Source organism: Etheostoma spectabile, chromosome 4 (genome assembly GCF_008692095.1).
Source record: "Etheostoma spectabile isolate EspeVRDwgs_2016 chromosome 4, UIUC_Espe_1.0, whole genome shotgun sequence".
Lineage (NCBI taxonomy): Eukaryota > Metazoa > Chordata > Actinopteri > Perciformes > Percidae > Etheostoma > Etheostoma spectabile.
The window spans coordinates 15,565,459-15,589,777 of NC_045736.1; the positions used below are offsets into that span (position 1 = coordinate 15,565,459).

General features: G+C 39.9%; 1 protein-coding gene across 3 annotated transcripts in view; it reads left to right on the plus strand.

Annotated features, from left to right (window-relative positions):
- Positions 1 to 381: 381 nt before the first annotated feature.
- Positions 382 to 24,319, plus strand: part of cacna2d2a (calcium channel, voltage-dependent, alpha 2/delta subunit 2a) — a 145,859-nt gene continuing 121,921 nt past the window's right edge. For all 3 annotated transcript variants that reach the window (XM_032514824.1, XM_032514825.1, XM_032514826.1), the window contains exons 1-2: positions 382 to 807; positions 6,168 to 6,249. In XM_032514824.1, the coding sequence (XP_032370715.1) occupies positions 692 to 807; positions 6,168 to 6,249 (198 nt within the window). In that variant the 5' untranslated portion in view covers positions 382 to 691. The remainder of the gene's footprint in view (positions 808 to 6,167; positions 6,250 to 24,319) is intronic.

The window sequence follows — 24,319 nt, forward strand, 5'->3', positions numbered from 1 at the left end:
GTAATTGGACCTTCAAAATAAAACGTAACGTTAAAAAGTCCTTGAACCAATGCTTGGGTTTTATGCCAAATCTGTGCCCTAAATTGACATATTTTACAATGGCAGGAATTTTCCAAGTGACCCTGGTGTTATGTTTGTAAAAGAAATTCCTTACCTCTCGTCACTTTAATGCTATTGTTACGTAGTATAGCACTGTGAGCTCATTAAATCATTTTACTGAGAATACAACAAATATATTACGGTTTCTTTTAAATTTCTGCCTTCATTCTCCAACAACTTTAATATACATTGCCCTAAAACGATTAATGGCTTTATTTTGAAAAGCCGGATAGTGACACATTATTCCGGTCGTGGCCCGCTTTACTCTGTATGTTTGTTACATTGGAGATAGTGGGAGAGAAAAGGAGCAAATGTGCGGCGGCGGATAGGCAGGGAGGACAGCCAGTGCGCAAGCACATCAGCAGCAGCGGCGGCAGAGCATCTTCCTGATCTCCCGTGTCTTCAGCTGCCAATCGTCTGTGCGTCTCTTATTAAGATTTCACTGCCGGCTGAAGTGTCCAGAAGCGTCCTCCAACCATCACCTACCAACACACACTTTCTCTGGAGCTCGGTTATTCTTAGCTCAGCTGTGAGAGACAGTCCTTCCGGTCCTTCTCTTATTTATCCCAGTTTCTTGAATATTTAATGGAAAATGGCGATCTGCGCGCAGTCGTACGGTATTTTCTGCCTCTTCACAATCCAAACTGTACTTATCATATGCGTCTCCACGCCGACAGACGGGACTCACCTCTTCCCACAGCAATACACGTAAGTACCCTGCACCGTTTGGGGGATAAACCGGGCTCCAGAGCGCGGAACTAGGACAGGTGGCCCCACCAAGCCTGCACTTGCAGCGTCGCTTACCTTGGTGCGAGAGGAGCTGATGTCCCTGATGTTCAACCACAGAAGACGCAGTTTCCGTCTCTGATGCCGCGTTATGAATCACGCTCTCGTTATTGGCAAATAAGCCAAGCGAGCAATAATATAGACCTAGCCTATATATAGGGACACAAATGAAATGATAATATTTGATGTGTTTTGCTGTCGCTGCATGGGGGAGAATAACCCAGTTTACGCATGGTGGATATGAGCTACAACGAGGCTATCAAAAAAGTCATCCACTGGATAGGCTACTGAACACGTACCGTGCAAATAACCATCTGTGTCCCACAGCAGGAGACAGTGGTGTTTCTAACAGGATACTTTTGATTCAGAGATTGGAAATATTTAATGTCGCATATAAGCAGGAGCGCCAGGTCTTCAAACCTTAAGGTGAAGTCCCCGCATCTCAGCTCAACTGCAAAACTACTTGCTTGGACTTTTTTCGGGGACGATTATGTAGCAATGGCTTCCAGATTGATATCTGGTCATTTTTGCAGTGATAAGAAACTAGACGATTTTCTTGTAGAAGTATAGTTTCAATGTAGACGCATCACTGTGTTGCTTTATCCAGCTGACCCGCAGACGCAGAAAGTAGCAGAGCACACGTGTGTTTGTGTGTGTGTGTGTGCGTGCGCGCGTGTGTGTGTGCGTGTCGCGTACTATATAATTGGACAATTTCAGCATACACCTGTTGAGAAAGAGTTTTGAAATTTCTTCTCAAGTGCGAACAATATAAGAATTAAACATTGAATGACATCTTGAGGCAGATGGATAAAAGCATGACCTCGGAACACGCAGCAGTTAACCACTTTTTGCATCGTCAAACTAGTCAAACAATAATTTACCTTTTTTTTATTTTTTATTAAATATTTTAAGTGTACGCTGCTTCGTTTCAGATCTTGCTGTCCAGTAGGCCTAGTTTATTAAACCCGGTAAAGCCAGAGTGCACCACTTCCTCACTCAAGTCTATACGTGATGACGTGACAATCTGATCTGGACATGGTGTGGACCATGTAGTGATGATTAGTCAGTCAGGTTCACATAAATGTAGAATCAAACTGGTTTCTCCCTAATGCATCTGCTGGGGGATCGCTTTGTTATTCCTGATTGCCAAGGTGACTTTCAAAGGAGAATCACTTACCTTATATTAGGCTACTGTTGAATGACTTTAAAGGACAATTAGCTGCATCATTGATTTGATCACTTGAGCACCATCAGTGAAAGGATGGATGGATTGTAAGAAGTATATTTATTGAATTTGAATATCTATGTTATAATCTACACCTGTAGTATATTATTAAATGCTTTGTTTGTAATCTTGCAGCAATATCTCGTCCACATTTCCCTCCAAATACACCTCGTGGTTTTCAGAGGTTTGTTGGTTTGTTGTAACTATACTGATACAGTTACCATTGTTATAAGACAATGTTAATCTCATTAGATACAATAAATCGTCCAGGTCTGGTACCTTATTTTATATTCGGGCACCATGGGTTTTAAAAATTGGGTTTTGTGTCACCCACATCACTGTGCTATTTGCAAGAATTTGACGGTTACCTAATTGAAGTGTATGGGGAGCGGCTGTGGCTGTCTGGCTGTGGCTGTTCATTGGGTGTATAGGCTTCACACACACACACACACCAACACACACACACACACACACACACACACACACACACACACACACACAAACAAACACACTCATTTTAATATCAGTGCCAAGAAAGTGTACATTTTTACACCACACCAAATAAATCTTGATTTTAATGTAGTTTTTGTACTGCCGGGATTATGTTTATAGTATTTTGTGTGTGTGTGTGTGTGTGTTTGGAGGAAGAAGGTGTTTGCATGAGGGAAATAATTTCCACATTTCTAAATTCCACTATGTGAAGGAAACCTGTTTAACCTCGATAACTGCTATCTACAAGTACAATCTTCTTCCAAAAAGTAAAATACCATAACTTTAGTGAGTCTATATGAAACTCAGAGCAATTTCCTCCCAATTTAGTTATTTCGACACATGCGAAAATAGTCCACTTTTTCCCTCAAAGATATTTCAGCATTGCACTTGGAATAACAAGATCCATTGCAGCAAAACGAACCTGGTGACGTTGTGTGGCTGGCATCAAAATACGTTTCATCACATTTTCCCATAATGTTTGCCTAACATACATCTTAACACACAGGAAATACATCAGGAACATAGTGCCAATAAGCAAAGTTGTTCTACTACATCAGACTTCAAAGAAATAGAGAGCATCAGCCTTCTTTCATGTACTTCACATTGACAACTTTTCTGTTTTTTGAACATCTTTCAAGTTTTTCAAGCATTCATTAAACATCAGGCCTCAGTAGTGCATATAGTTTACCAAACAAGTATCTCCTGACATCTCTAAAGTTGTTACTGAATGGAGAGTTCTGCAAATTTGGGACTAGGACTTATTTTTCTCCTTTTGATTTACAGTAAGTCCATCATAAATCACAAGTCAGTCAAAGGACAGCATGCATGGAGTTCTACTCGTTTGTGTAGAAAGTCTCTTTGGTGCTCTTCAGTTTGGGGATCCTACTAGTTTTAAAAGTGTACTAGACCTCTGTAGTACCTCAGATTCCTTCAACCCTTATACATCTTAAGTCATTATACAACATTGTACAAAAGTGACATTACATGTTGCTGGGTTTGCTTTATGTGATCTCACCTGATGCAGTTCTGTTGTGTTAAGGCTCCATGGTCAACTTGTTGCTGCCTGTCACTGGATCATTGATATCAGTCTGCATTTTTAAGTATGCTATTAATTTGACTTGATGTATTCAATGTAGTGAAGGAGATTTGGAAAATGGAAACACCAGTAAGAAGGAGTGACAAGGTCATTGTGTGCTGGTGTGCTTATACAGCTATTACATGTTTGTATGTAATACTTACTGTATATTGTGACACAAAACAGAGTATTTTGATATCGCATTTATCAGTTTAAGGGATGATGTTGCTGGACTCAATAGTCTATCGTTTGCCTTTCAAGATATTTCAGCAATGCAGTTGGATCCATTGCTGCAGAAGGAATGTAGTGACGGTGTGTGGCTGGCACACAAGTCGTCCATCCAAACTCAGTTAATTTTCTTAATCGTATTTGACTGGGGTGGGCAACATGAGCAAAATTAATATTAACACTCACTTTTTATTATCTTTAACACTATCTTTTGATATTATTCATTCACAAGGCAAAATGAAGAAACTCATATTCATCTCATTAAGACAAATACATGTAATATGTTAATTAAAAAAACTGTCAACTTGTTATCACTAATTGACACATCTGTGAAAGAGTTCCATCCATATGAGAATTGCGTGACTATCATTTCCTTGAATTATTGCCCAGCCTTAGTTCTGGCTGAATGAATTAACCAGGGTTTACCTTTTACCTGCTCATCCATCAAGTCCACAGGATAGACAACATTATCCATCCTTAGTTTGGATAATATATTGCATGAAGTCAGTAATACCCAATTTAGTATAATCAACATCAAATCTAAAATAACATTTTCTGGTAATTAATTGAGTCAATATTGTGCTGCCTGACTAAACCAAGATTACCCAGCCCATGGTATATATGTGTATTTTTATATAAGACATATTTTCATACAAATATATAAATATATATACATATATGTATATAGGTGTGTGTGGTGTGTGTAAACTGTATATTTATAGATGTATACATTATATATGTATGCATGTATGTATATATATATAATTGTGTGTGTGTGTGTATGTGTAATATTACACACACACAATACAGTACATATTTATATATACAGTATGTGTGTATATATACATACACACACATATATATAATTAGACACATATGTAATTTGTATATGTGTGTGTGTGTGTGTCTGTATATGTGTGTGTGTTGTGTATGTATGTATGATGTATATATATATATTATATATATGGATGCATGTGTGTATGTATGTAGTATATGGTATATATGTGTGTGTATATATATATGTGTATTGTGTGTATATATGTGTGTGTGTATGTATGTATGTATGTATGTATGTATGTATGTATGTGTTTATATATGTGTGTGTGTGTAGACTAATGAAGTTGCGTAAGAAGTCTGCCTGGCTTGGGGCAGAGGTATTGTCCCTCTCTGTTAGTATCACTACGTCCTGCTCGGCTCTGCTCTCACTGTAAGCTTGTTTTCATTTCATATCGAGGTGACCTTTTCATAGTCAGCGGCCTCTCCCCAGCATTCTCGCTCTGCACTGTCCTTTTGGAAGCCCCTTGCTTGCTCTTTATCTCATCACCAAAACACAGGCAGTGCGCATGCTCGCCTGGCGTGTTTGCTCTGCTGATGAGGCCTGCTCTGCCTTTGTGATTAGTGCGAGGCGCCGTCGCTACTTGGCAGATTTGTGCAATTTAATAAATCTTTCTACCCTCTTATCTTCTCAGCAAATCTGACATTTAAAGATGACATTTGTTTCGGTCATCATATTGAAAGACAAATAACTATGTTGTGTTGTTGATGCTAGTGATTAGCTATCTGCAGGCTGCTAAAAGGAAAAGGTTAGCATTGAATCAGTAGTTGGCTCGCAGACACATGACAGAATTTAGTCATCTGATTGCTGAAAGATGAGCTTTCAAATGACTTTTTATTAAAAGTGAGAATTTCTTGTTGACCATGCATGTGGATTGATCAGCTTGTATCCAGTTGGCAGGTTAGACCTTGGTGCTACTTTAAAATGATCTAGTGAAAATCTTGATCCATTAAGTCATTTGTTGCTTGCTGGGAGATATACAATGATGAGCTCAAGCCGTTTGATCTCTTAATTCCAAACTTGGCTCTGTTTAACGGGGATCAGCTCCTGCTTAGGATGCATTTCTGTCAGACCTGAGCAGTTTTATTGCAGAGCCACTGATCCCAGTTGAGCCAAGACAGACGTGTTCACTGCCAGTCCTGCAAGGGCCTTCCAGATATATGCAAGATGTGAAGGGGGGGGAAGCTGCTCATGCCTAACCCAGACATTAGCAGAGGTGGGACAGGAATGCGTCCAGATAGGGATCCGTAAAAGGGGGAGAGTATGGCAGTTTGACAACAGAAAGAGAGATACACAAAGATGGGGAGAGATACAGTCTTACAAACACTCTAACTCACATCCAATGACAAGAGAAATGAGTGATGATGACATATTTAGGTGTTAACGCAGAGTGATGCAGATTGAAAATGTCTAATTTTATTTTCCAGAATGATTCACTGGGCGGGACGCATCGAGAAGGAGCTGGAGAAGGTTCTGCAGCACGTCACCGGAACTCAGCAGATGAGATCGGTAAGTTGAAGTTGCGCTTGCATGTGACGCTGCGCTTTTACTGAATTATTAATCCGTAAGATTTCACTGGGCGAGGTTGTACATTATAAACTCCTGTCTGTCTGTGTGTGTGTGTGTGTGTGTGTCTGAGACAATGATTTAGTATGAGCACTGCAAAAAATGTTGATCCTTTAATGAGATTCAGGTTTAGTATTAAACTGTATTCTCTGAGATCATTTTACGCTGAGATAAATATATCTATAATTTCCTTAAATTTTTCCCTAGTAAGATACATGGAAAAAACATGAATGGGGACATCTTTCTTTGTTTTAAGAAGCTGGTTTAAAAAAATTTATAACATTTGGCACATTTACCAAATGGTTTTGGTTTTTTTGTGTCTCCCCTTTTCTTCGCGGGGCTGTATGAAACCGTTCATCTTGTGGAGAGCAAGGGTTGGCAGAGGTTTGAAGCAGTTTCTCTATTTTTGCTAGTGCCATTTCCTGTGTTTCCCGGGTTTGAAATGCCCCTAGATAATGTTCATTTTTCTTTGGTGATGTGATTCCCCACCCTACTCCTTTGGGGTTAATGTACAGTACAGTGGTTAGGCGATGGCTGTTTGTATGGTGGGCATTGAGGATTCCAGAGAGGAGGAATGATTGACACGATTGTGCTGGTGTAAAGGTTAGTGCCCCGTAGGGATATCAAACACTCGACGCAAAGAGGGATGATTTTTAGATCTCCATTTAAAAAAGACGAAACAGAGAATGTTTTACCCATCAAAATTTTTCCCTTTTCACCGTTTTACCAGAAAAGTGGTTTCCAGTATTCCACGGTCTCTGGATTTTTTAAATGACAGTAGACCCTAAAATAATGTTACACATCGTTTCAAGGTGAAACTGCATTTTGTTGCTGTCGGATAAAAAAAAATTGGTATCTTCAAAATCTCAGTTTCACCAACTGTAAAAAAACAATCTTGATTTAAGCTGGGTGACAAATCATTTTTAAGGGTTTCTCACTGAATCACTAAACTTGGAGAGGCATTGTTTCACCAGAAAGTCCCAAAATCTTTACTGGATATATGACACAACTCATAATACATGCAGACTTTGTTAGTGATGTTCACATTTAGGGGTGCAACTTGCGATTATTCCATTGATTAATCAATCGAGTAATCAGATAAGAAATACTTTTGCTAAAAATAAGTTGGGTCACTTAAAATGAACAACTAGTTAACTATATAACTAAACTATTTTTTTGTGTGCATTTTTAGGCCTTTATTTGACAGGACAGTCAAAGATATGTAAAGAGAGAGAGGGGGAATGACATGCAGCAAAGGGCAGCAGGTTGAAGTTGAACCTGCTGCATCAAGAAGTAAACCTCTATATATGGGCGACTGCTCTACCAGCTGAGCTATCTATGGAGCTAGATTTGTTTCTTTAATACATGCCAGAAAATAAATGATCTGATAGAAAAAAAATGTATAAGATTATTTCTCTTTCTGAAATTATTTCTGAGAAAACAAATCTCTCTCAGAATACTTTTTTAAACTCTCAAATATAGCTCCAGCGGGACACGGAGCGCCTCACACCCGGTATCAGAGGCCCAACCCCCCTGGAGCTCTCCGCCATTGTTGGTGGAATATCAAGCTAGCGTAAGCAAACTAACCAACCAGCCCGCTTATAAATAAATACCTTTTAGTCATCAAAACACTTTTTAACAGTCAAACTGAAACACCGCCAGGTGGCCTGTAGCCGCAGACGGACTGCCATCAGTGGCTATAACGCGTGCCAAGTTCTCCATCCCTGCCGAGAATTATATCCACAAGGGAAAATAATGATTTTATAAGGCAAAGAAGCTACTGTTTAAAAGCTCGGCTATATACACTTCTTTGTCATTTTCATCAATGATGATTATAATTTAAGAACGTTTCTAGATATCAGTGTTTTATTATCATTTTTCTTCCTACCTGGATGCAATTCTTGGCTGCAATGAGGGTTAAGAGATGCATTATTCAGCAGAAATGATTGTTGCAGCACAAGCGTGTGCAATTCTTGGCAGGGATGCAAAATGTGGGTACAGCATCAGCAAAGCAAACTCTACCGGGTAGAGTTAACACTGCTACCGGGTGTGGGAATCCGTGTCCCGCTGGAGCTCAGATCGGATCATTTCAAGGTCAGCAGCGAAGCTTTTTAGCAATGTTTCCACGTTGGCCGATCCCAGCTGATGGCGGTCCGTCTGTGGCCGCAGGACCTGGAGCTCACCGCCAGTGTTTCAGTTTGACTGATAAAATTGTTAAAATGATTGAAAGGTATTTATTTAGTGGGCTGACTGCTAGTTAGCTAACACTAGTTTCCGCGCTCAACTAAGGTAGTGCATCTATGACGGTGACAATAGGCTTGTTCGAGATAAACTGCGCCTCGCCTGTAAAGTGGACGAGAGCAGGCGACAGCAACAGGAGGCGGGGACAACAATCCGCATTCAAGTCGGACAGTTGACAGAAACAGTGTGGTGTGATTCCGATTTAATGAAATGTTATCAGGCCCACATATCAGCTTGTCCATAGTCTCTAGTTGTTTGAATTATGAAAGAGTAGCTGTCAAAATGCTCTACATGCGATCTGTTGCTGATTTTAACAGACGATGATCCGTGATCTGAACGGAGTTAGTCTCTCTGACTAAATGTTACTATCAGCCACACAACATGTGTTCTGTACAGAATAACACTTTAAATCAGACAAACAGCAATTAAAATCCCTCATTCAATATCAATAAAAAGTTTATATAAAACTTCATCATGTTTTTTCCCAACATGCTCTGGGTCCGTCTGAGTCTTGCAGTCGGTGAAAAGCAACTGCACTGTCTGCGTCTCAGAATTGCGGCCGCCTTGCTCTCGCGAGATTATCGTTGCCTACGTGTGCATGACGTCAGAGCAAGTCGGGATCAAGTCGGACACAAATGTAACCGGCGATCACCGGCGATCACCGTGATCGCCGGTGATCGATTCTGCTCGGACCTGGCTCATCTTGAACGAGCCTATTGGTGTATTGATTCAGATCGACACCCAAGACCATAGACAGTTAAAGAAAGAGCTTGTCTTGCCCAAGACAAGATGGTGCTCACCCGACTGACCAATAGGAACGTGGTCCTGCCCATGACATGAAAACGTTTTTGAGAATTTTTTCACACTGATAGCAAAAAATATATATTTGAGAATTTAAGAAGTGTTATGAGAGAGATTTTTTTTCTCAAATAATATAAAAAATTTCAAATTTATATTTTAGTCTCAAATATTATTTTTTGCTATTGGTATGAAACCTTTTTCACTCAATTTTTTTTTCTCTAATATAGTGCTTCTTTGCTATCAGTGTGATAACTTTTTCTCTCAAACTTTTTTTCATCATTTACATCATTTATTTTCTCGCATGTAATAAAGAAACAAATCTAGCTCCATAGCTATTCGGGTGCCATTTAATTTCCTTTTTAAACAAAAGCTACATTTTATTTTATTAAGTGCGGCGGTGGGGCCGCTGGGTGTGCTAGCTAACAAACTCTTGTCTCATTTGTGGTCTGAAAAACAGTAAATTCATCTAATTCAGTGCCCAATATTGCAATATTCCAAGTGACTGTAGCCGTCATTTTTTTTGAAGACGGAACTTCAGTTAGCGGCTGTAGTAACTTGAATTCAGCCAGTTCAAGACCCAGGGTAGGCGCTGGGTATAACTTGTTAACCCAATCTGGCGTGGAGTCGGGGTGGTCCAAGATCATATCCACATCTTCTTCACATGTGAAACGCAGTGCGATCTATGTGGTTATATGGATTAAACAAAACTTCCATGCAAATTATTTGCATCAATGATTTTTTAGTAATTAAGTAACTTAAGGAATCGTTTTAGCCTTACTAAAAATATTCGTCCATCCCAGTTATTTCTTGTGTAGGGTGCCCATATGGTTGTGTGTACATGTGTATACTGGCCTGACAGTGTGCGCAGAGTGGGTGTGAAAGAACATTTATCATGGCCCCAAACAGGAGTCGTCACAGGGTGTGCTAAATGGCCCAGCATGCCTAGAAAGCCATTTTCTAAATGGATGCCTCTCTCTATACGTGTGTCTGATAGAAATCTTCCCAGGGCTATGCCGGCTGGTAACAAGATTGCCTCCCTCTGCGCCCCCTTCCTTTTCATGCGCAGTTTATTCTCACAGACAAAAAAAATGTAAAGTGTGTGCAAATTATTTTTGAGTTTGTCTTACATGGAAAGAGACAAGTAAGTAAGTTGAATATAATGTGGTCTGTTCAGTTATTCTCAGTTGATATTTTATTTTTTCTGACAAGCTAGGTAGCGGGTGAAAGAGACAGAAAGGCAGAGACAGGGCTGCACAAAAATAGCAGAATGTGTTTAAAATTGGTCAACTTCAGAAACTACACAGGGATGTACCACGTTTTGTATGTGTTTCATGCCAAAAATAAATAAAAACTCAAGTTATTTAAATGGTTAAAATCAAATTCTAATATATTCTGGCCAGGTTTGGTCAAGATGTTATTCTTCAGCGGGGGAGTGAAAGGAAGATAGAGGGTGAGTGATGTATCAGGGCAGTTGGAAGTTTCGAATGGAAGAATGGTGTGTGTGGATAGACAAGGAGAGTGGGCGGCTTTTATAGCGGGGGGGGGGGGGGGGGGATGTTTAGAGAGAGAAAGGATGAAGAATGGCTTGACAATTGAGATGGATGTTCAGGCGGTTTTGAGAGTATATTTATAGTCCAACTACTTAAGATGGATGAAATGATAGAAGGGAGGGACAAGAATTGGTAAATTTAAATGTGTGCAGACGGATGCTGTTTATAGTCCTTATCTTCCTCATTATCCTGTGTGCTGCTGTGTTTGATGTGTTACAGTATGTGGTGATGAGAGGTGGCGGTCGACACTGGCATTGTTTCCATATCCTCGGGCTTATTCATAACAGTTTTAATAGGCGCACACGAGCAGTGCGGCTACACCCACATACTGTCATTACTGTGATTTGATGGTTTATCAGAGATACAGGCAGATAATATTTTTATGGACATATTTAGACACCAGGTGGAAACTTTTTCACTGTACTGTATCTGTAAGATAACTACATAGAGATGCTCATATATACCTATGGTGGAACAAGTATTCAGAAGGTAAAGTAACAGATCTTGAATGTCTTATGTAAAAGTACACAAGTGTTATCAGCTGAATGTACTTAAAGTATCAAAAGTAAAACTACTCATTCTGGAGCAGAATAGCCCCAGCAACTGATAAATAATTGTCAATTGACACTATGTAAGTAGCATTTTATTGTTGTAGCTAAAGTGGAGCTAGTTTTAACTACTTACTATGCAGTTAGGTAGCTTAGTCCAGTGGTTCCCAACCTATGGGTCAGGCCCCCCGCCAGTGGGTCACAAGAGCTAAACGGTTATATGATAGGTAATGGGGTAGGTAAGAATATAAAAAGTTCTGCTGCAGAAATTATGTATTCAGTCTTTAGACTTTTCTCGAGTCTTTACGCTTATGTAAAATTTTGGATAATTTCACGTCTGTGGGCCATGAGGAGTTATTGAAATGAGATTCTCTCAGACTATTAGGCTAATTTAAAGGGGAGTCTGTTTTTGGTGGAACTACTACAAACTCTTTGACATCTGAAACAAGACAGGGAGTCCTAATTAGATGTTGCTTTTTAGGAGTCAGAAGCCCAAAAGATTTGGAACCTCTGGTTAATGTTTTTTAAAGTACACTATTTCCCTGAAATGTAGTGGAGTAATAGTATAAAATATCAGAAAATGGAAATATCCAATTAACTTTTGTACAGTACTTGAGTATAATGTACTTAGTTACTTTTCACCATGACACTCGCAAACTTGCAATAAGCACACACATGCACACAGAGTCACAGCTTTAATTTAGCAAGCCTCTTAAATGGTGATGCCATGCAACATATGTTGAACTCTCTCAAATTCATTTCAATAAAAAGAGTCTAATCAGCATGAATAATTTAACCCGGTGCTCACATGACTGCTCCTGAACCCCTTGGTTTAGTCTGGCACTCTGCAGGTCTGCACTCTATGGATCTCCACGCCCTCTCCTCCGGCTATTTGCTGCTCTTGATCACTGTAAACCTGAGGCCGTCGTACATCTCGATCAATATATCCATACGTGGAAACGGGGATAGACAGAGACCCAATTAATGGGTCTGGGATTCATCTAGTTTTCATATGAGCTAAAATCTTTCACTTCACCAAGTACTATTTTGATCTCTTTCCTTTAGGTTTGCCCTTCACTCTGTGCGTCTCTTTGTGCTGTGTAGTCAACACTACTACAGTCGGCCCGCTGACCTCATGTTGGCAGCAGGTTTATCTCAGTTCAACACAGATTTTCTTGCCTCTAGTGCTTACTGTGTGTGTGTGTGTGTGTGTGTGTGTGTGTGTGTGTGTGTGCGTGTGAAGTTGTGTGTTGTTGTGTTGTGAGCTGTGGTGTTGTGTGTTGGTGTGTGTTTGTTGTGGGATGATTGTTTGTGTGCCAGTCGTGAATCTCACTTCTGAACTTCTCTTTCTTAAACAATTGCTGAAGCCAGTGGCTAAATGATACTGTATAGGTATGTTTTTATGACTGTGGAGATATGATTTCAGGCTGTAAACCAGTTCCAAAGTCTACTCAACCTTCTGCAAACCTCCCCCGCCTTCTAAAAAAGGAAGTTGCTCACAGCCAAGACAGCCGACCCCAACAAACAGATACCGTATCTCCTAGAAAGTGCACTGATGGATTTACTCACTATTGCTGACTACAGACATTTCCAATAATCTGTCTCAAATGCCCAGCGCTATACTAGACATCACCCCTGCTCTCACTCCACAACCCCCGTCCCCACTTACTAAAGCTAAAGCTTCACCCCCCCCTCCTGTCTGCTGATCCATCACTGGACGATGACGTGAGGGCTGATCAGTGCCATTTGTTCCTGGATTTAATAGCTCGTTCAGCCTGTAGATAGTTTACAGGAAGAGTTGAAGGCTCCTCCTCCCTAAATGAAAAGTTACCTTTAAAGGAGAGAGAGAGAGATAGAGAGAGAGCTCCTCTCTCAGCTCTCCTCCCTCCCTCCCTTCCCTTCCCCTTCCCTTCCTCTCCATCTTCTGGCCTGGACCTACACAACAGCAGCTTGTTATCTGGCTGTGTGAAACATCACAGGCTATTTCTGCACGATGGATAGTTTACTCTCCGGCTCCGCTTTTCTCTCCTGACCGCTCATCCTAAGTATCCCTCAGTCATTGTGTAGCATGCATCAATACACACCTCCCTTTACTCTTATTGAGGTCTTTATGTTAACCTTAAAGGTCCTCTAAGCGATGTCGCGCGTGTTTTAGGCTACAACATTTGTTGTCACATACAGCAAACCTCTCCTCACTATCCACAAGCTGCCTGTCCCCAGAACCCACTGTAAACACGGTCTCTGTAGACAGCCCAGGGTCTACAAACGGCAACAAAAATAAACTGCGCCCACCTGCACCACAAAGCATACACAAACAGTGTGCCAGCGTTCCAGCGTTCCAGCGTTCCAGCCAATAACCGAAGGATTTGGGGGTGAGGGTGGGGGGTTAGTGCGCGGAAGCACTGAAGGGAGGGGACGGGATGAGGAGAAGGGAGGGGCAAGCTAGTCTTGTTTTGTTTGAAAATACTTTGAACGTTAACAAGAAGTAACTTCACCCAACATCGCACCTTTAATGAATACATAATAACTGCTATTTTAGCACATCTACGGCAGCAGTAAACCCTGTCTTGTCATGCTGGTGTAAAAACTAAAGTTTTTAGTACAATGAAGCATTTTCCAGGGTCTGACTTTTTTCAACTCCAATACTAAGTTAAGATCTTAATTTCCTCTTATATAGTGATTGTTGTTTGTTCTTTATCTGAAAATAATGCCTGCATATGTCTGCATGAATATGTATAATTTGTTGTTGATGACATGCACTGGAAGCACTTGCTATTCCACCCCTGAAGCAAGATTGAAACTAAACACACTTTAGTTATAACTGATTAAAATTAGTCATTATTATCCCCGGGGATTTCAAAACATGATTAGGGATGGGTATCGGTTTAGGAAAAAAAAGAGAGTTTTGTTATTTGCACTACAAAAAAAAGATTTTCTTGATATACTTGAAAACAAATTCCACAGATCTTCAATTAATTTGACCCTGTGTTGTTTGCCCCCACCCTGTGGCCCCATCAAATGATGAGCAGGCTGCGGCTTTTCACGCATTGCTTAAGTATGATGCATGATAATCAAAAATTAATTGTGCATCCTAGATATTATCCATCCCTTTCCGTGTCCTCGTGGGTGTACTGTCAAAGGTTAAACCTGGCTTCATCCTATTCAAACATCCCATGTGCCAGTCCTGGGAAAGAGCGGTCATCAGGGTTACACATCAGGACCATGAAAGCTTAGACATGGTCTGCTAGCGACCCACTTTTTAATTAGTTTGGAACCCTTGTGTAACTCACATTTCTCTATTTGTTTGCCAGGTCTAGCATTTACTGTGGATTTACCCCAAACAAAAATAAAAATAAAACACACAAAATAACCGTGGACATTAGAGGTACATAAACCCAGTAGCAAGCTGAACGTTGAGCAGTGTGAGAGCTGGTCAGCACCATTACTCCCAGGCTCAGACTCCTCTGGGCTGACAGGAGAACAGAAGGGCACATAAATGCACACTATTTATTTTTCAGCCTTTTTTTTATTGGTTTTCTGACACTGGGACAGGTTACAAGGATTCCTCAGCTCCCCAGCATGATAGCCTGGCACTGGTTAGCGGTGTTTATATAAATGAAAATACATATATCTGCAGAGTGCAGCCGTGCATGCAGATATTGCCAGGTTGGTATGAGAAGGAATTACTTGAATAGCTTTGCAGTGAAATTGTAACAGTTAAGAAAACCTAGTGTCAGTGCCCTGCCTTCAGTTTAAATATAGTGTTATTTTTTTTATACAATAATAACTGCTGATATTTCCCCCAACATTTAGAAAACGTTTTTGTGGTGCTGAGCCATCGCAAAACCTCCACAATTGTAACATATTTTGAACTGAAATGTAACAGCAAATCTTATAATGATAGGAATTTCAAAACAATCCTCAAATTATTTCTGTTGGTATGATTCTATTAATTAGGTAATCTGTCGTCTTTTATTTTGAGACCCTCGGCAGATTTGTCCGTTCCTAGACATCTCTGCCTTGAAAACAAAGGTGTTTGTTTTTGACTTTCTTCAGGTTTAAACTGCTCAGTCTCAGAGTAAAGCCCGCCGACTGAAATCAATAAAGAAGGCTTTGAAGACACAGTGCTACACAGTGCAGTGAATAACCAGGATGGAGCTGTAAATGCCCACTGGGGGGAAACAGCCCCTTTAGTGTCAGCGCAGAACAAACAGAAATGGTCAGAGTCTCTGAATCTCTGACATTCTCTGTGGTATATTTGGGGCCGTTACTGGTGTAACTAATTGTTGCTTGATGAATTCAAGGAAAACAAAAAGCGGATGCATTCATACTACTATTGGCTTTTTGAGGGGAGAAAAGCAGGCCTTGCACTTGTTTAAAGGAAGACAATATAGCATTATGTGTCAAAATAGGATTAGAGGTCTGCTAAATCTCCAGCCCTGTCAGAGGAAGATGCTTTATTTTGCATACGCTGCAAATCTTTTCTCCTTGTCTCCATCTCTCCATACTATTATATGCAGTGTGTGTGCGCATGCTTGTGCGATTTTCAGCCGTCTTCTGTTTGATGTTTCAGAGAGTGCATGACGTGTCTTTGGCACTATCTGTGCTTGATAGAGAGAACAGAGAAAAACGGGTACAGTTTCCTGAGTGGGTTGCAATGGTAATGTAGAGTGGCGTGATGCCCTAGAAAATTCCAGGTGTGAAGTGCTTTATTTATTCCACTGCAGAGGGAGTGCTACTCTGTGTGTGAAGTGGTAGGTTCTGCGTTTATTTTCCATTGTGAACAAAATGTATTTGTTTCTTTTACGGCTGGTTGTGCACGTGAGAGAGTTTGGGTGTGCTCAAGTCTCAGAGGTTTTGTTCTCTTCTTCTCTTCCTTCTCCACCTGCACTAATCTGTGGTTGATTGGTCACAGTTCTGAATAACTTTAATTGGCTTGCCTCAGTAGTGGGTGGTTCTTAAACGCCAAGGTACTGTGGAAGTCCTAGAAAAGCTTTTCCATTTTTGCTCATGTAGGCAGGAAGGACTCTACTGCCATCTAAAAGGGGGCTCTTCAGAAGTGCTACCTACTGGCGCCTGGATAGCTCAGTTGGTAGAGCGTGCCCCCATATGTAGAGGTTTACTCCTCGACGCAGCGGCTGCCGGTTTGACTCCGAACTGTGGCCCTTTGCTGCATGTTGTTTGCCGTCTCTCTCCCCTTTCATGTCTTCAACTGTCCTGTCAAAATGAAGGCCTAAAATGCCCAAAAATAATCTTAAAGAAAAAGAAGTACTACATCTTTTAATTCGGCAGATCCTAGTGTCTTCTGCCTTGTTCTCCTTAAAACCTGGAAGAAAAGCTTCCCCTTCCTCCACAGTCTATCCTCCCTCTTCTTTGGCATTGAACTGTACTCACTCTCATCTCTGCCTGCCTCTGGGCCTTTTCCCAGGACTTTGTTGTTTGATGGGATTTGTGCTCCACCACTACAATTGCTGCGTTACACATATACTCATGCATGTGCATTAATGCAAACATATATTTGCAAACACATACAGTTCATCCATTCAGTATACAAACCTTTTCTCCTAGAAATTACATGTGTATACCACACATTTTCAACAGCAAATTCGTTTTGAGATAAAATTTATTGCCAACTGAATTACGATTTTATAAATTAGTAATTAAGTAATTAAAGTATCAGCCCTGCTGCAAAATGTTTGCACTAAACATATCCGAAATCGCTAAACTAAAGCATAATTAATGTTTTCATGGCAATGTTTAAGCACTTATCTACTTGGTTAAGGTTGGCTAGTCTTGGTTAATCTTTGAAAAAGTCAAAAGTGAGCTGAAGCGCAGACAGGATGTGTTCACTTTTATCACTATCAAATTTAAAGTGCCTGTGTAAAGAAATCACTTTTTGGGGGATTTGGGGTGTTATTTGAAAAAAAAGCTATCCATGCTGTTTTGAGTGAGATACAGGTTTCTGAATGTCCTCTGCCTTCAGTCTCCGGGTGAGCTGCTCAAATCTACACGCCTTTCTACGTAACTAGCCGCGACAAGGTGGCGCCCACCTGCAACAGTAGCACATCCTAGCCCTAGAATGCCAGCTTGTTCTCAAAAAATCTGCTACACACCCTAGTTCACCATAATCTACATAAGAACTACTTACATGCGCCCTACTTACTTACAATTGCGCCCTTGTTTAGAAGAAGTCTCCCAGCTAATCCTGCCTTGTACTGACCAAAATTGGAGAAAGCGTTATCTAGCCTATGGGATCTTACTTAGCTACTGCGCATGTGCGACTCCCAACAAAGATAGTATTGAAGTGAGATGTCTCACTCTGTAGCTAAAACAGAGACCTAAACACACAGGGTGAAAATAGGATACACAGCAATGTGCTGTAAAAAAAAATACAGTTATGAACCTGAAAATGAGCATAATATGGCCGCTAATCAGAGTGCTCTTGATTTTTAAACCTAACCACAGTCCAAAGTCCTGTGGTTTGTATACCCCAACTACCTCCCCAAAAATTGCGAGTGGTACAAATTAGTATGTTCTTTATCAGAAAAAACATAGCCCATGAACGTATACTAATCCAGTAATCTTCTAGGTTTTCACTCAAAACCTATATGACAAAACAAATTACTTGTATATATAACATGATTTAGAGAAGTTACATTGCAAACAAATGCATAAATGTACTAGTCTGGCTATCACCAGACCAAGCTCAATCTTTAAAGATTGCAGGGCAAAATCAAATCGCTGGCAGATCAGGCTGGGTTTACCCAGTCTATAAATGTACAGCAATTAATTTGCCAAATTTGCCATATTGATTGAAATGATACAATCACAACACTGCTCATTTAGTCATCATCTGTCTTACAAAAAAAGACAAGGACAGGTTACGCTGTTGCCGTTTTTTGACCGTCAGAACTTATAGACCTGGAAGAGTCTAATAAATGCAGGCTAGTATAAATTATTAATGGAGCTCAAAGCAGAATGTAATAAAATGGCTAAAACTCACACCATCACACGTTAGACTGGTTAGAGACACAAAGAACACCTATTTTTTCTGTGTGTGTGTGTGTGTGTGTGTGTGTGTGTTTCACAGTCAAATTGAAAAATAATGAAAAGCATTTCCATTCCCCCCAACCGATATTATAGTTTCATTTTTCAAACTAAAACTGTTCATCTTTTTGATACTCATCAAACTGAAACAACAGCTTTTCCCCAATCCAGCATGTTGTTAATGCTGCTGTGTTATTTTAATAACAGCTTCACTTTCAAATAGTTTTAAAAGTGTGCTACCACAAAAACAAATCAATGATTAATGCTAACATAAGCCCATTGTTTGTATTCATGGGAACTGTGGTTGGCTCTGTATAATTGGCCAGACTTCTAACTTGACAGCTTGTCCAGTAAACTGAAATCCAAGTGAAGAATGTTTTTAGTAATAATTCTGGCACTCAGACTGACTTCTTGTTTACTTTTTTTCTTTTGCCAGTTTAGATGTGGTGGTCCATTGTTGCAGTTAAATAACAGCGCTATTTAAATTAGCACTTGCAATAATTACCATCTTGTAACATGTACTGTGTTTGTAAATGACACAAGCTTAATGCAATATGAACACATAAATGACAAGGCTGTGGACCTTTGGGAATGCGGAAATCAATCTTGAAAATTGTTTTAGAATTCTTTTTTTTTTTTTTATGAAAGTTGCCGACTACTGAGAATCAAACTGATATGTTCAAATTTCATTCTGACTATTTTTGCTGTATAACTGCAGTATCTGCTTTACATAGGTATTGTGTGTGTAAGCCAGTAGTCTGTTTTGCCTCCAGGCAGCTTAACTTCCATTATCATGTGGATGTGGATGGCATATGAGTGGATGTTTGGAGATGCTCAGAAGTTAAATCCTGAAGAGGGCAATGGATTTAAGACTCACTGACACAGTAACGTTAAACTTTTATTGGTGTTTTAGTGCTATACAGTATGGGATATGAGCTGAGGTATTTCCTGTGTGTTTGGATTCATATGGCTACATGAGTGGACTCTTGAGTCTTTTAGTGGGATGAAAACACCTATGTATTGGGTGCACGCCGTGTATGTGTGCGCAGGCATGTGTTTATGTGAACTCTGGACCACCAGTTCATTTCACACACAGACAGACATCAAAGGTGGTTTGAATTAACCCTGGGTGTCGGGGCCGCTCTGCATGCCATCCTCAATTTCACATCTCTGCTGCTCCAGCAGCACCAAACTTACATGCCCATTCATATTGAAATGAACAGATGGAGTTTTGCCACGCAAGCACCGAATCGCCATCCCTCACTAAGAAAGATAAAACTTCAAAAGAGCAGAGATACATTCGGATCTGTTTGCAGGTGGTGGTGCTGTGTGTCGTCGCAGGTGAATTGAAGGTGTTCTGTGTCTCTGAGAAAGTGTGGGCAAAGTGCGGGTACCATGTTTTTCTTATTAAAGCAGGTCAGTTGTGTTTTCATTACAGCCCTCTTTCAAATGCCGGCTCCCTTTCTCCTTGATTAGACACTGCAGAAATGATTCCATGGTCACACACACCCACAGCTACACACATCAAAGCATATGTGCCTCACCTCTTTTAACTCCCTTTTAAAACCATAACTGATTGCGGTGGTCTCACCATATTGTCTGCTTGTGTGTCCAAACGTTTTTTTGTTATTGATTGTTTTGACGGGATAGTGTTACCTCTCCCTTTGCCTGCAAACACTCATTTTCACATTTTCACCTCATCCTGGCAGCTAATTTAATTTTATATTGTATTTATTGATCTGGCCAACTTCAATTTCCTGCAGTGGCTCGATGCTGTTACATGATGAAAGCCATGATGTAGATGAACAGGCGACGGATGGCGAGGATGGAAACGGAACTGAAGAGTATGATGATGATAATTTTCTGCGGGTGATTGCGATGAGTTGTATGCTGATTAGAGCATCGTCTGAAAATGGCTGGGGTCACTGCAGTGTAGGTAAAGCCATCAGCTGCACTGTGTATTTTTAATATCTTCCAACCATCGGTAGGCTGCCGTAGCAGCTATTCAGTAAACACATTCATATTTCATTAATCTGGCCTCTCCCCGCCCCTCCCCCTGAGAGCCTCTTATTGTCTCCTTTAGGAGTTGTTCAGTAATCCACTGAGACCGTACCTCATCCTACAGTGTTACCTGCACCCACACACATTCACACTCTGTTGTAAGTACTATGGTAGGAAGTCTTTTACCATGGTTATTTAGCATACACTTTCTGAGTCCATGATGGTTAAATGTAACACTGTATAGGACAACTGTTACATACAAATACACCTTGCTTTCCCCCTTGCACTTGTGCTATTGTGTGTAAGTACATTCACATTGTTGTTCATACTGAAGACACACAAATAGTTGTAAAACTACTTAAAATAAGTGGATGCTCTTTAAACAAAATATCATCTAATGTTTGGTTGTTGCCTTTTTTTACCTGGTACATGTTTCAAGATGGTATATTTTTGTCATGTCTGGAATGTTTACACCTGTGCTTTTCCTATTGTGACATGGTGGAATGTCTTTAGAAAAAAAATTGAGCTGATAAAGACTGTGATGTGGTGGAAATCTCTGGAACATGCTAGTATTTTAAGTGGACTTTGAGTTAGTTAAGTTTAAAGGGCAGGAAGTTCTAAAACTAAATATAATGTACATATGGAACCAAACATACCAACCAACATTTTAATTGATATATAAGTTATGTCATTTTATATTTTCAGCCACAGCGCATTTCACCCAATTGAAAGGACAGCATTTCTAAACTATCCATAATCTTTTTTTTCTACTGGATGAAGAGTATGGCTCTAAGAAAGTAACATAGATTTACACTTAATAACCCAAGCGATCAAGTTAATGATACAATGTCCCTGTCATCATGTTGACTACAAATAAGAGTCCCTTTCTGCAAATAGAATTGAAAATGAGCTAATGATTGGCACTAATAGTTCTCCATTACCCAACATCATTTAAAATCATTCTAGGGCTGTATTGAATGTCTTTTCTTTCCATTCGAATGTTCTATTGAGGTTTTCGAATGAAGCTTTGAGTCTCTGTTGTCATGTTTTATGATGCCATCACCCTAAATTAAAAATAAGATTTATAACCAAGTGAATGCAGATACATAAGCTAAAATAATCTTTTTTTTTAATTTACTAGAGCTACCTATTGGATCATACCCTTAACTAGTGGAACAGTCACGCTACACCACCAGGCAGCCTCTTTTTGGTTCAGAAACATTTCTACGCAGTCACCATTGAATATTATATTAGTGTAGCCTAATCTTCATCTGCAACTGTGCAGAAATACAAGGTTTAAGTAGAATATACTGTACATGCAATAGAATATGCATGCAATAAAAGGAATGTTGATGTAGAATTTGAATGTCAACGTCATCAATGAAGCTTTGAGGCTTTAAAACTATTCGATACAGCCCTAGATCTGAAGGAGCGCATAACCTACCACACGGAGACTTGAAGTTTGTCAAATAACATTCTTTTAAGAGTTCTGTAGAAGGCAATTACTTTATAGCCTTGCAGAGTTAAATTCAGACTGATTATGGATGTAATTTATTTCTGCATGTCAATAAAATGGTAATGGGTCATTGCTTATAAGTAGCATTTTTAGTTGAGATCCGTCCCCTAGTTCTTGTACCACACAGAAAAGAACATTTGTCTATGCCCATAATGAAGGCTTGTTGTAAATTTTCCTCATATGAATTATTCAGTTGCACTCAGCTGAACTGATCTTGGTGCATTTGTACATTGTGTGCGTGTTTGTAGCTGCTCCAAATAAAGATGACGTTACAGGTCTGCAGAGTGGGGGAAAAAGGGATAAAGCTGTTTGTATTAGATAGGGTTTAGCTTCCAATGAGGATGATAAATAGTCCATCCAGGACTGATTGCGCCTCATAATGTAATACAAAGTCAAGGATCCAAGAGCGTAGTGTGTGGTGTGTGTGTGTGTGTGTGTGTGTGTGTGTGTGTGTGTGGTGTTGTGTGTGTGTGGTGTGTGTGTGTGCGTGGTGTGTGTGGTGTGCGGTGTGATGCGTGTGCGTGCGTGTGCGCGTGCGTGTGCGCGTAAATGAGAACATGAGAACATGAGAAAGAGATTCACCTACGGCCATATCATAAAGGAGACATACTGTATGTGTAGTGACATGACAACTCCCTTTTTTTTGCACGCTAGTGTGGTGTATTTGTGAGGATATATTGGCACTGAAGGGGGCTCAGGGGATTGTTTGTATGTATTGGGGGTTGCAAACAGTCTCATCTGCCAATGGTGTTAACCCTGCATGGCCTCAAAGGATCTGTAATGTTAAATTCACTGTTAAATCTGTGGAATTGTGAAGCTCTCTGCTGGGACTCCACTCAGCACCTCAGTTCCACCAACAAGACCAGTTGACATGAGCTCCTGACATGCTGACATGTACAATGCACGCTTACTCTTAAAACTTCCCTTTTTACTATAACCACATCCACACATGTCTATTTTCAAACTGTTAGTCACTTTCTTTTCTATGGCTCTTATGTCATTAAGATATGGTTGACCATGCTCTCAAAGGCATGCATCTAACACTGCTAGAGTCTGTATCTAGTGGACTGCTGCACTCAAATTAGCAGCTTTTAGTCACAGCTCTGTGTGTGACTCAACTCTACAGACTCTACGTGAGTTGATAGCTAAGGCTGAGGTCATCGGTGCGCTTCTCTCTCTGTGCATACGACATACTTAAATATAACTCCCACAGAAAAGGTGCCAAAAGTATGCATCAGTTTGCAGCAGACAATTTTCACTTGTTTAGAATGATGTAGGGACATTTTTTAAACCTAGTCCAAATCCAATTTGATTATTTTCCTGCATTGATGTCACTCATATTTTCACCACTGTTTTGTTGCACTGCAGGCATACAAACACACAAATACCTATGGAAACTGGATGCAACACTCAAAAATAAAATACTGTTGTAATAATTAGCCTACAACCTGAATTTTTTAAAATAGTGGCATGAGCGAGATTTAGTCCTAAAAAGGATTCTGCATTATTAGGCTTTCTGCAGCAGATTAAGAGCAAGGAAACCGAAAACTCCAGTAAGAGAAATGTTGTCACAACAATACATGATTGCGATAATCATCATTGCAATTAACGATAATGATTGCCAATACAACCAAACTAGTGTACAACTACAAACAGTGACCATATACCATGGAGCCAGTAGAAGTGCACATCAAACATAATAACACAACTCCTACTGACAATTGCTTAGGAAAAACTATTAAATTTTACTTTAGGTTTGTAACATGAAACTTTTCTTTGTGTTAGCTTTACTATTTTAGACTTTGGACATTGGTCAATAAATAGTGTCAATAACTGATGGCTTTCGTCACTGACAATAAATAAACAGATGGGTTCAGTTGAAGGTCCAGTACCTGAATATTAATTCTGTGTATCTTAGGTGACCATCGTATCTGTACTCGCACACACTTAAAACAAATAATGCTAAGTTACATTAAATATAAATGTGATGCTAGAAACAATGTTCATGATGTTATTTGTGCATTTTGCAAAGTAAAAGTAAATGTGTTTATAAAGGGATTTCTGCCTAGTTTCATTTACTGCATTAGTGGGAGGGCAGTAATGAATCACCCCAATTAACCCCAGATAAATAACAATTAATCAAGCCGGTATGGACAAAAACATGCTAAAAGACATAAAGCTACCTTTCAGTTATTTGATCTTGATTGTTAAAACGTAGACTACTACTTGAGATGCAGTTGGAATTTGTTTAAGTGCAAATTAGTCTGGAACTGGAGACCCAATGGAACATGTAACTCATTGATATTACT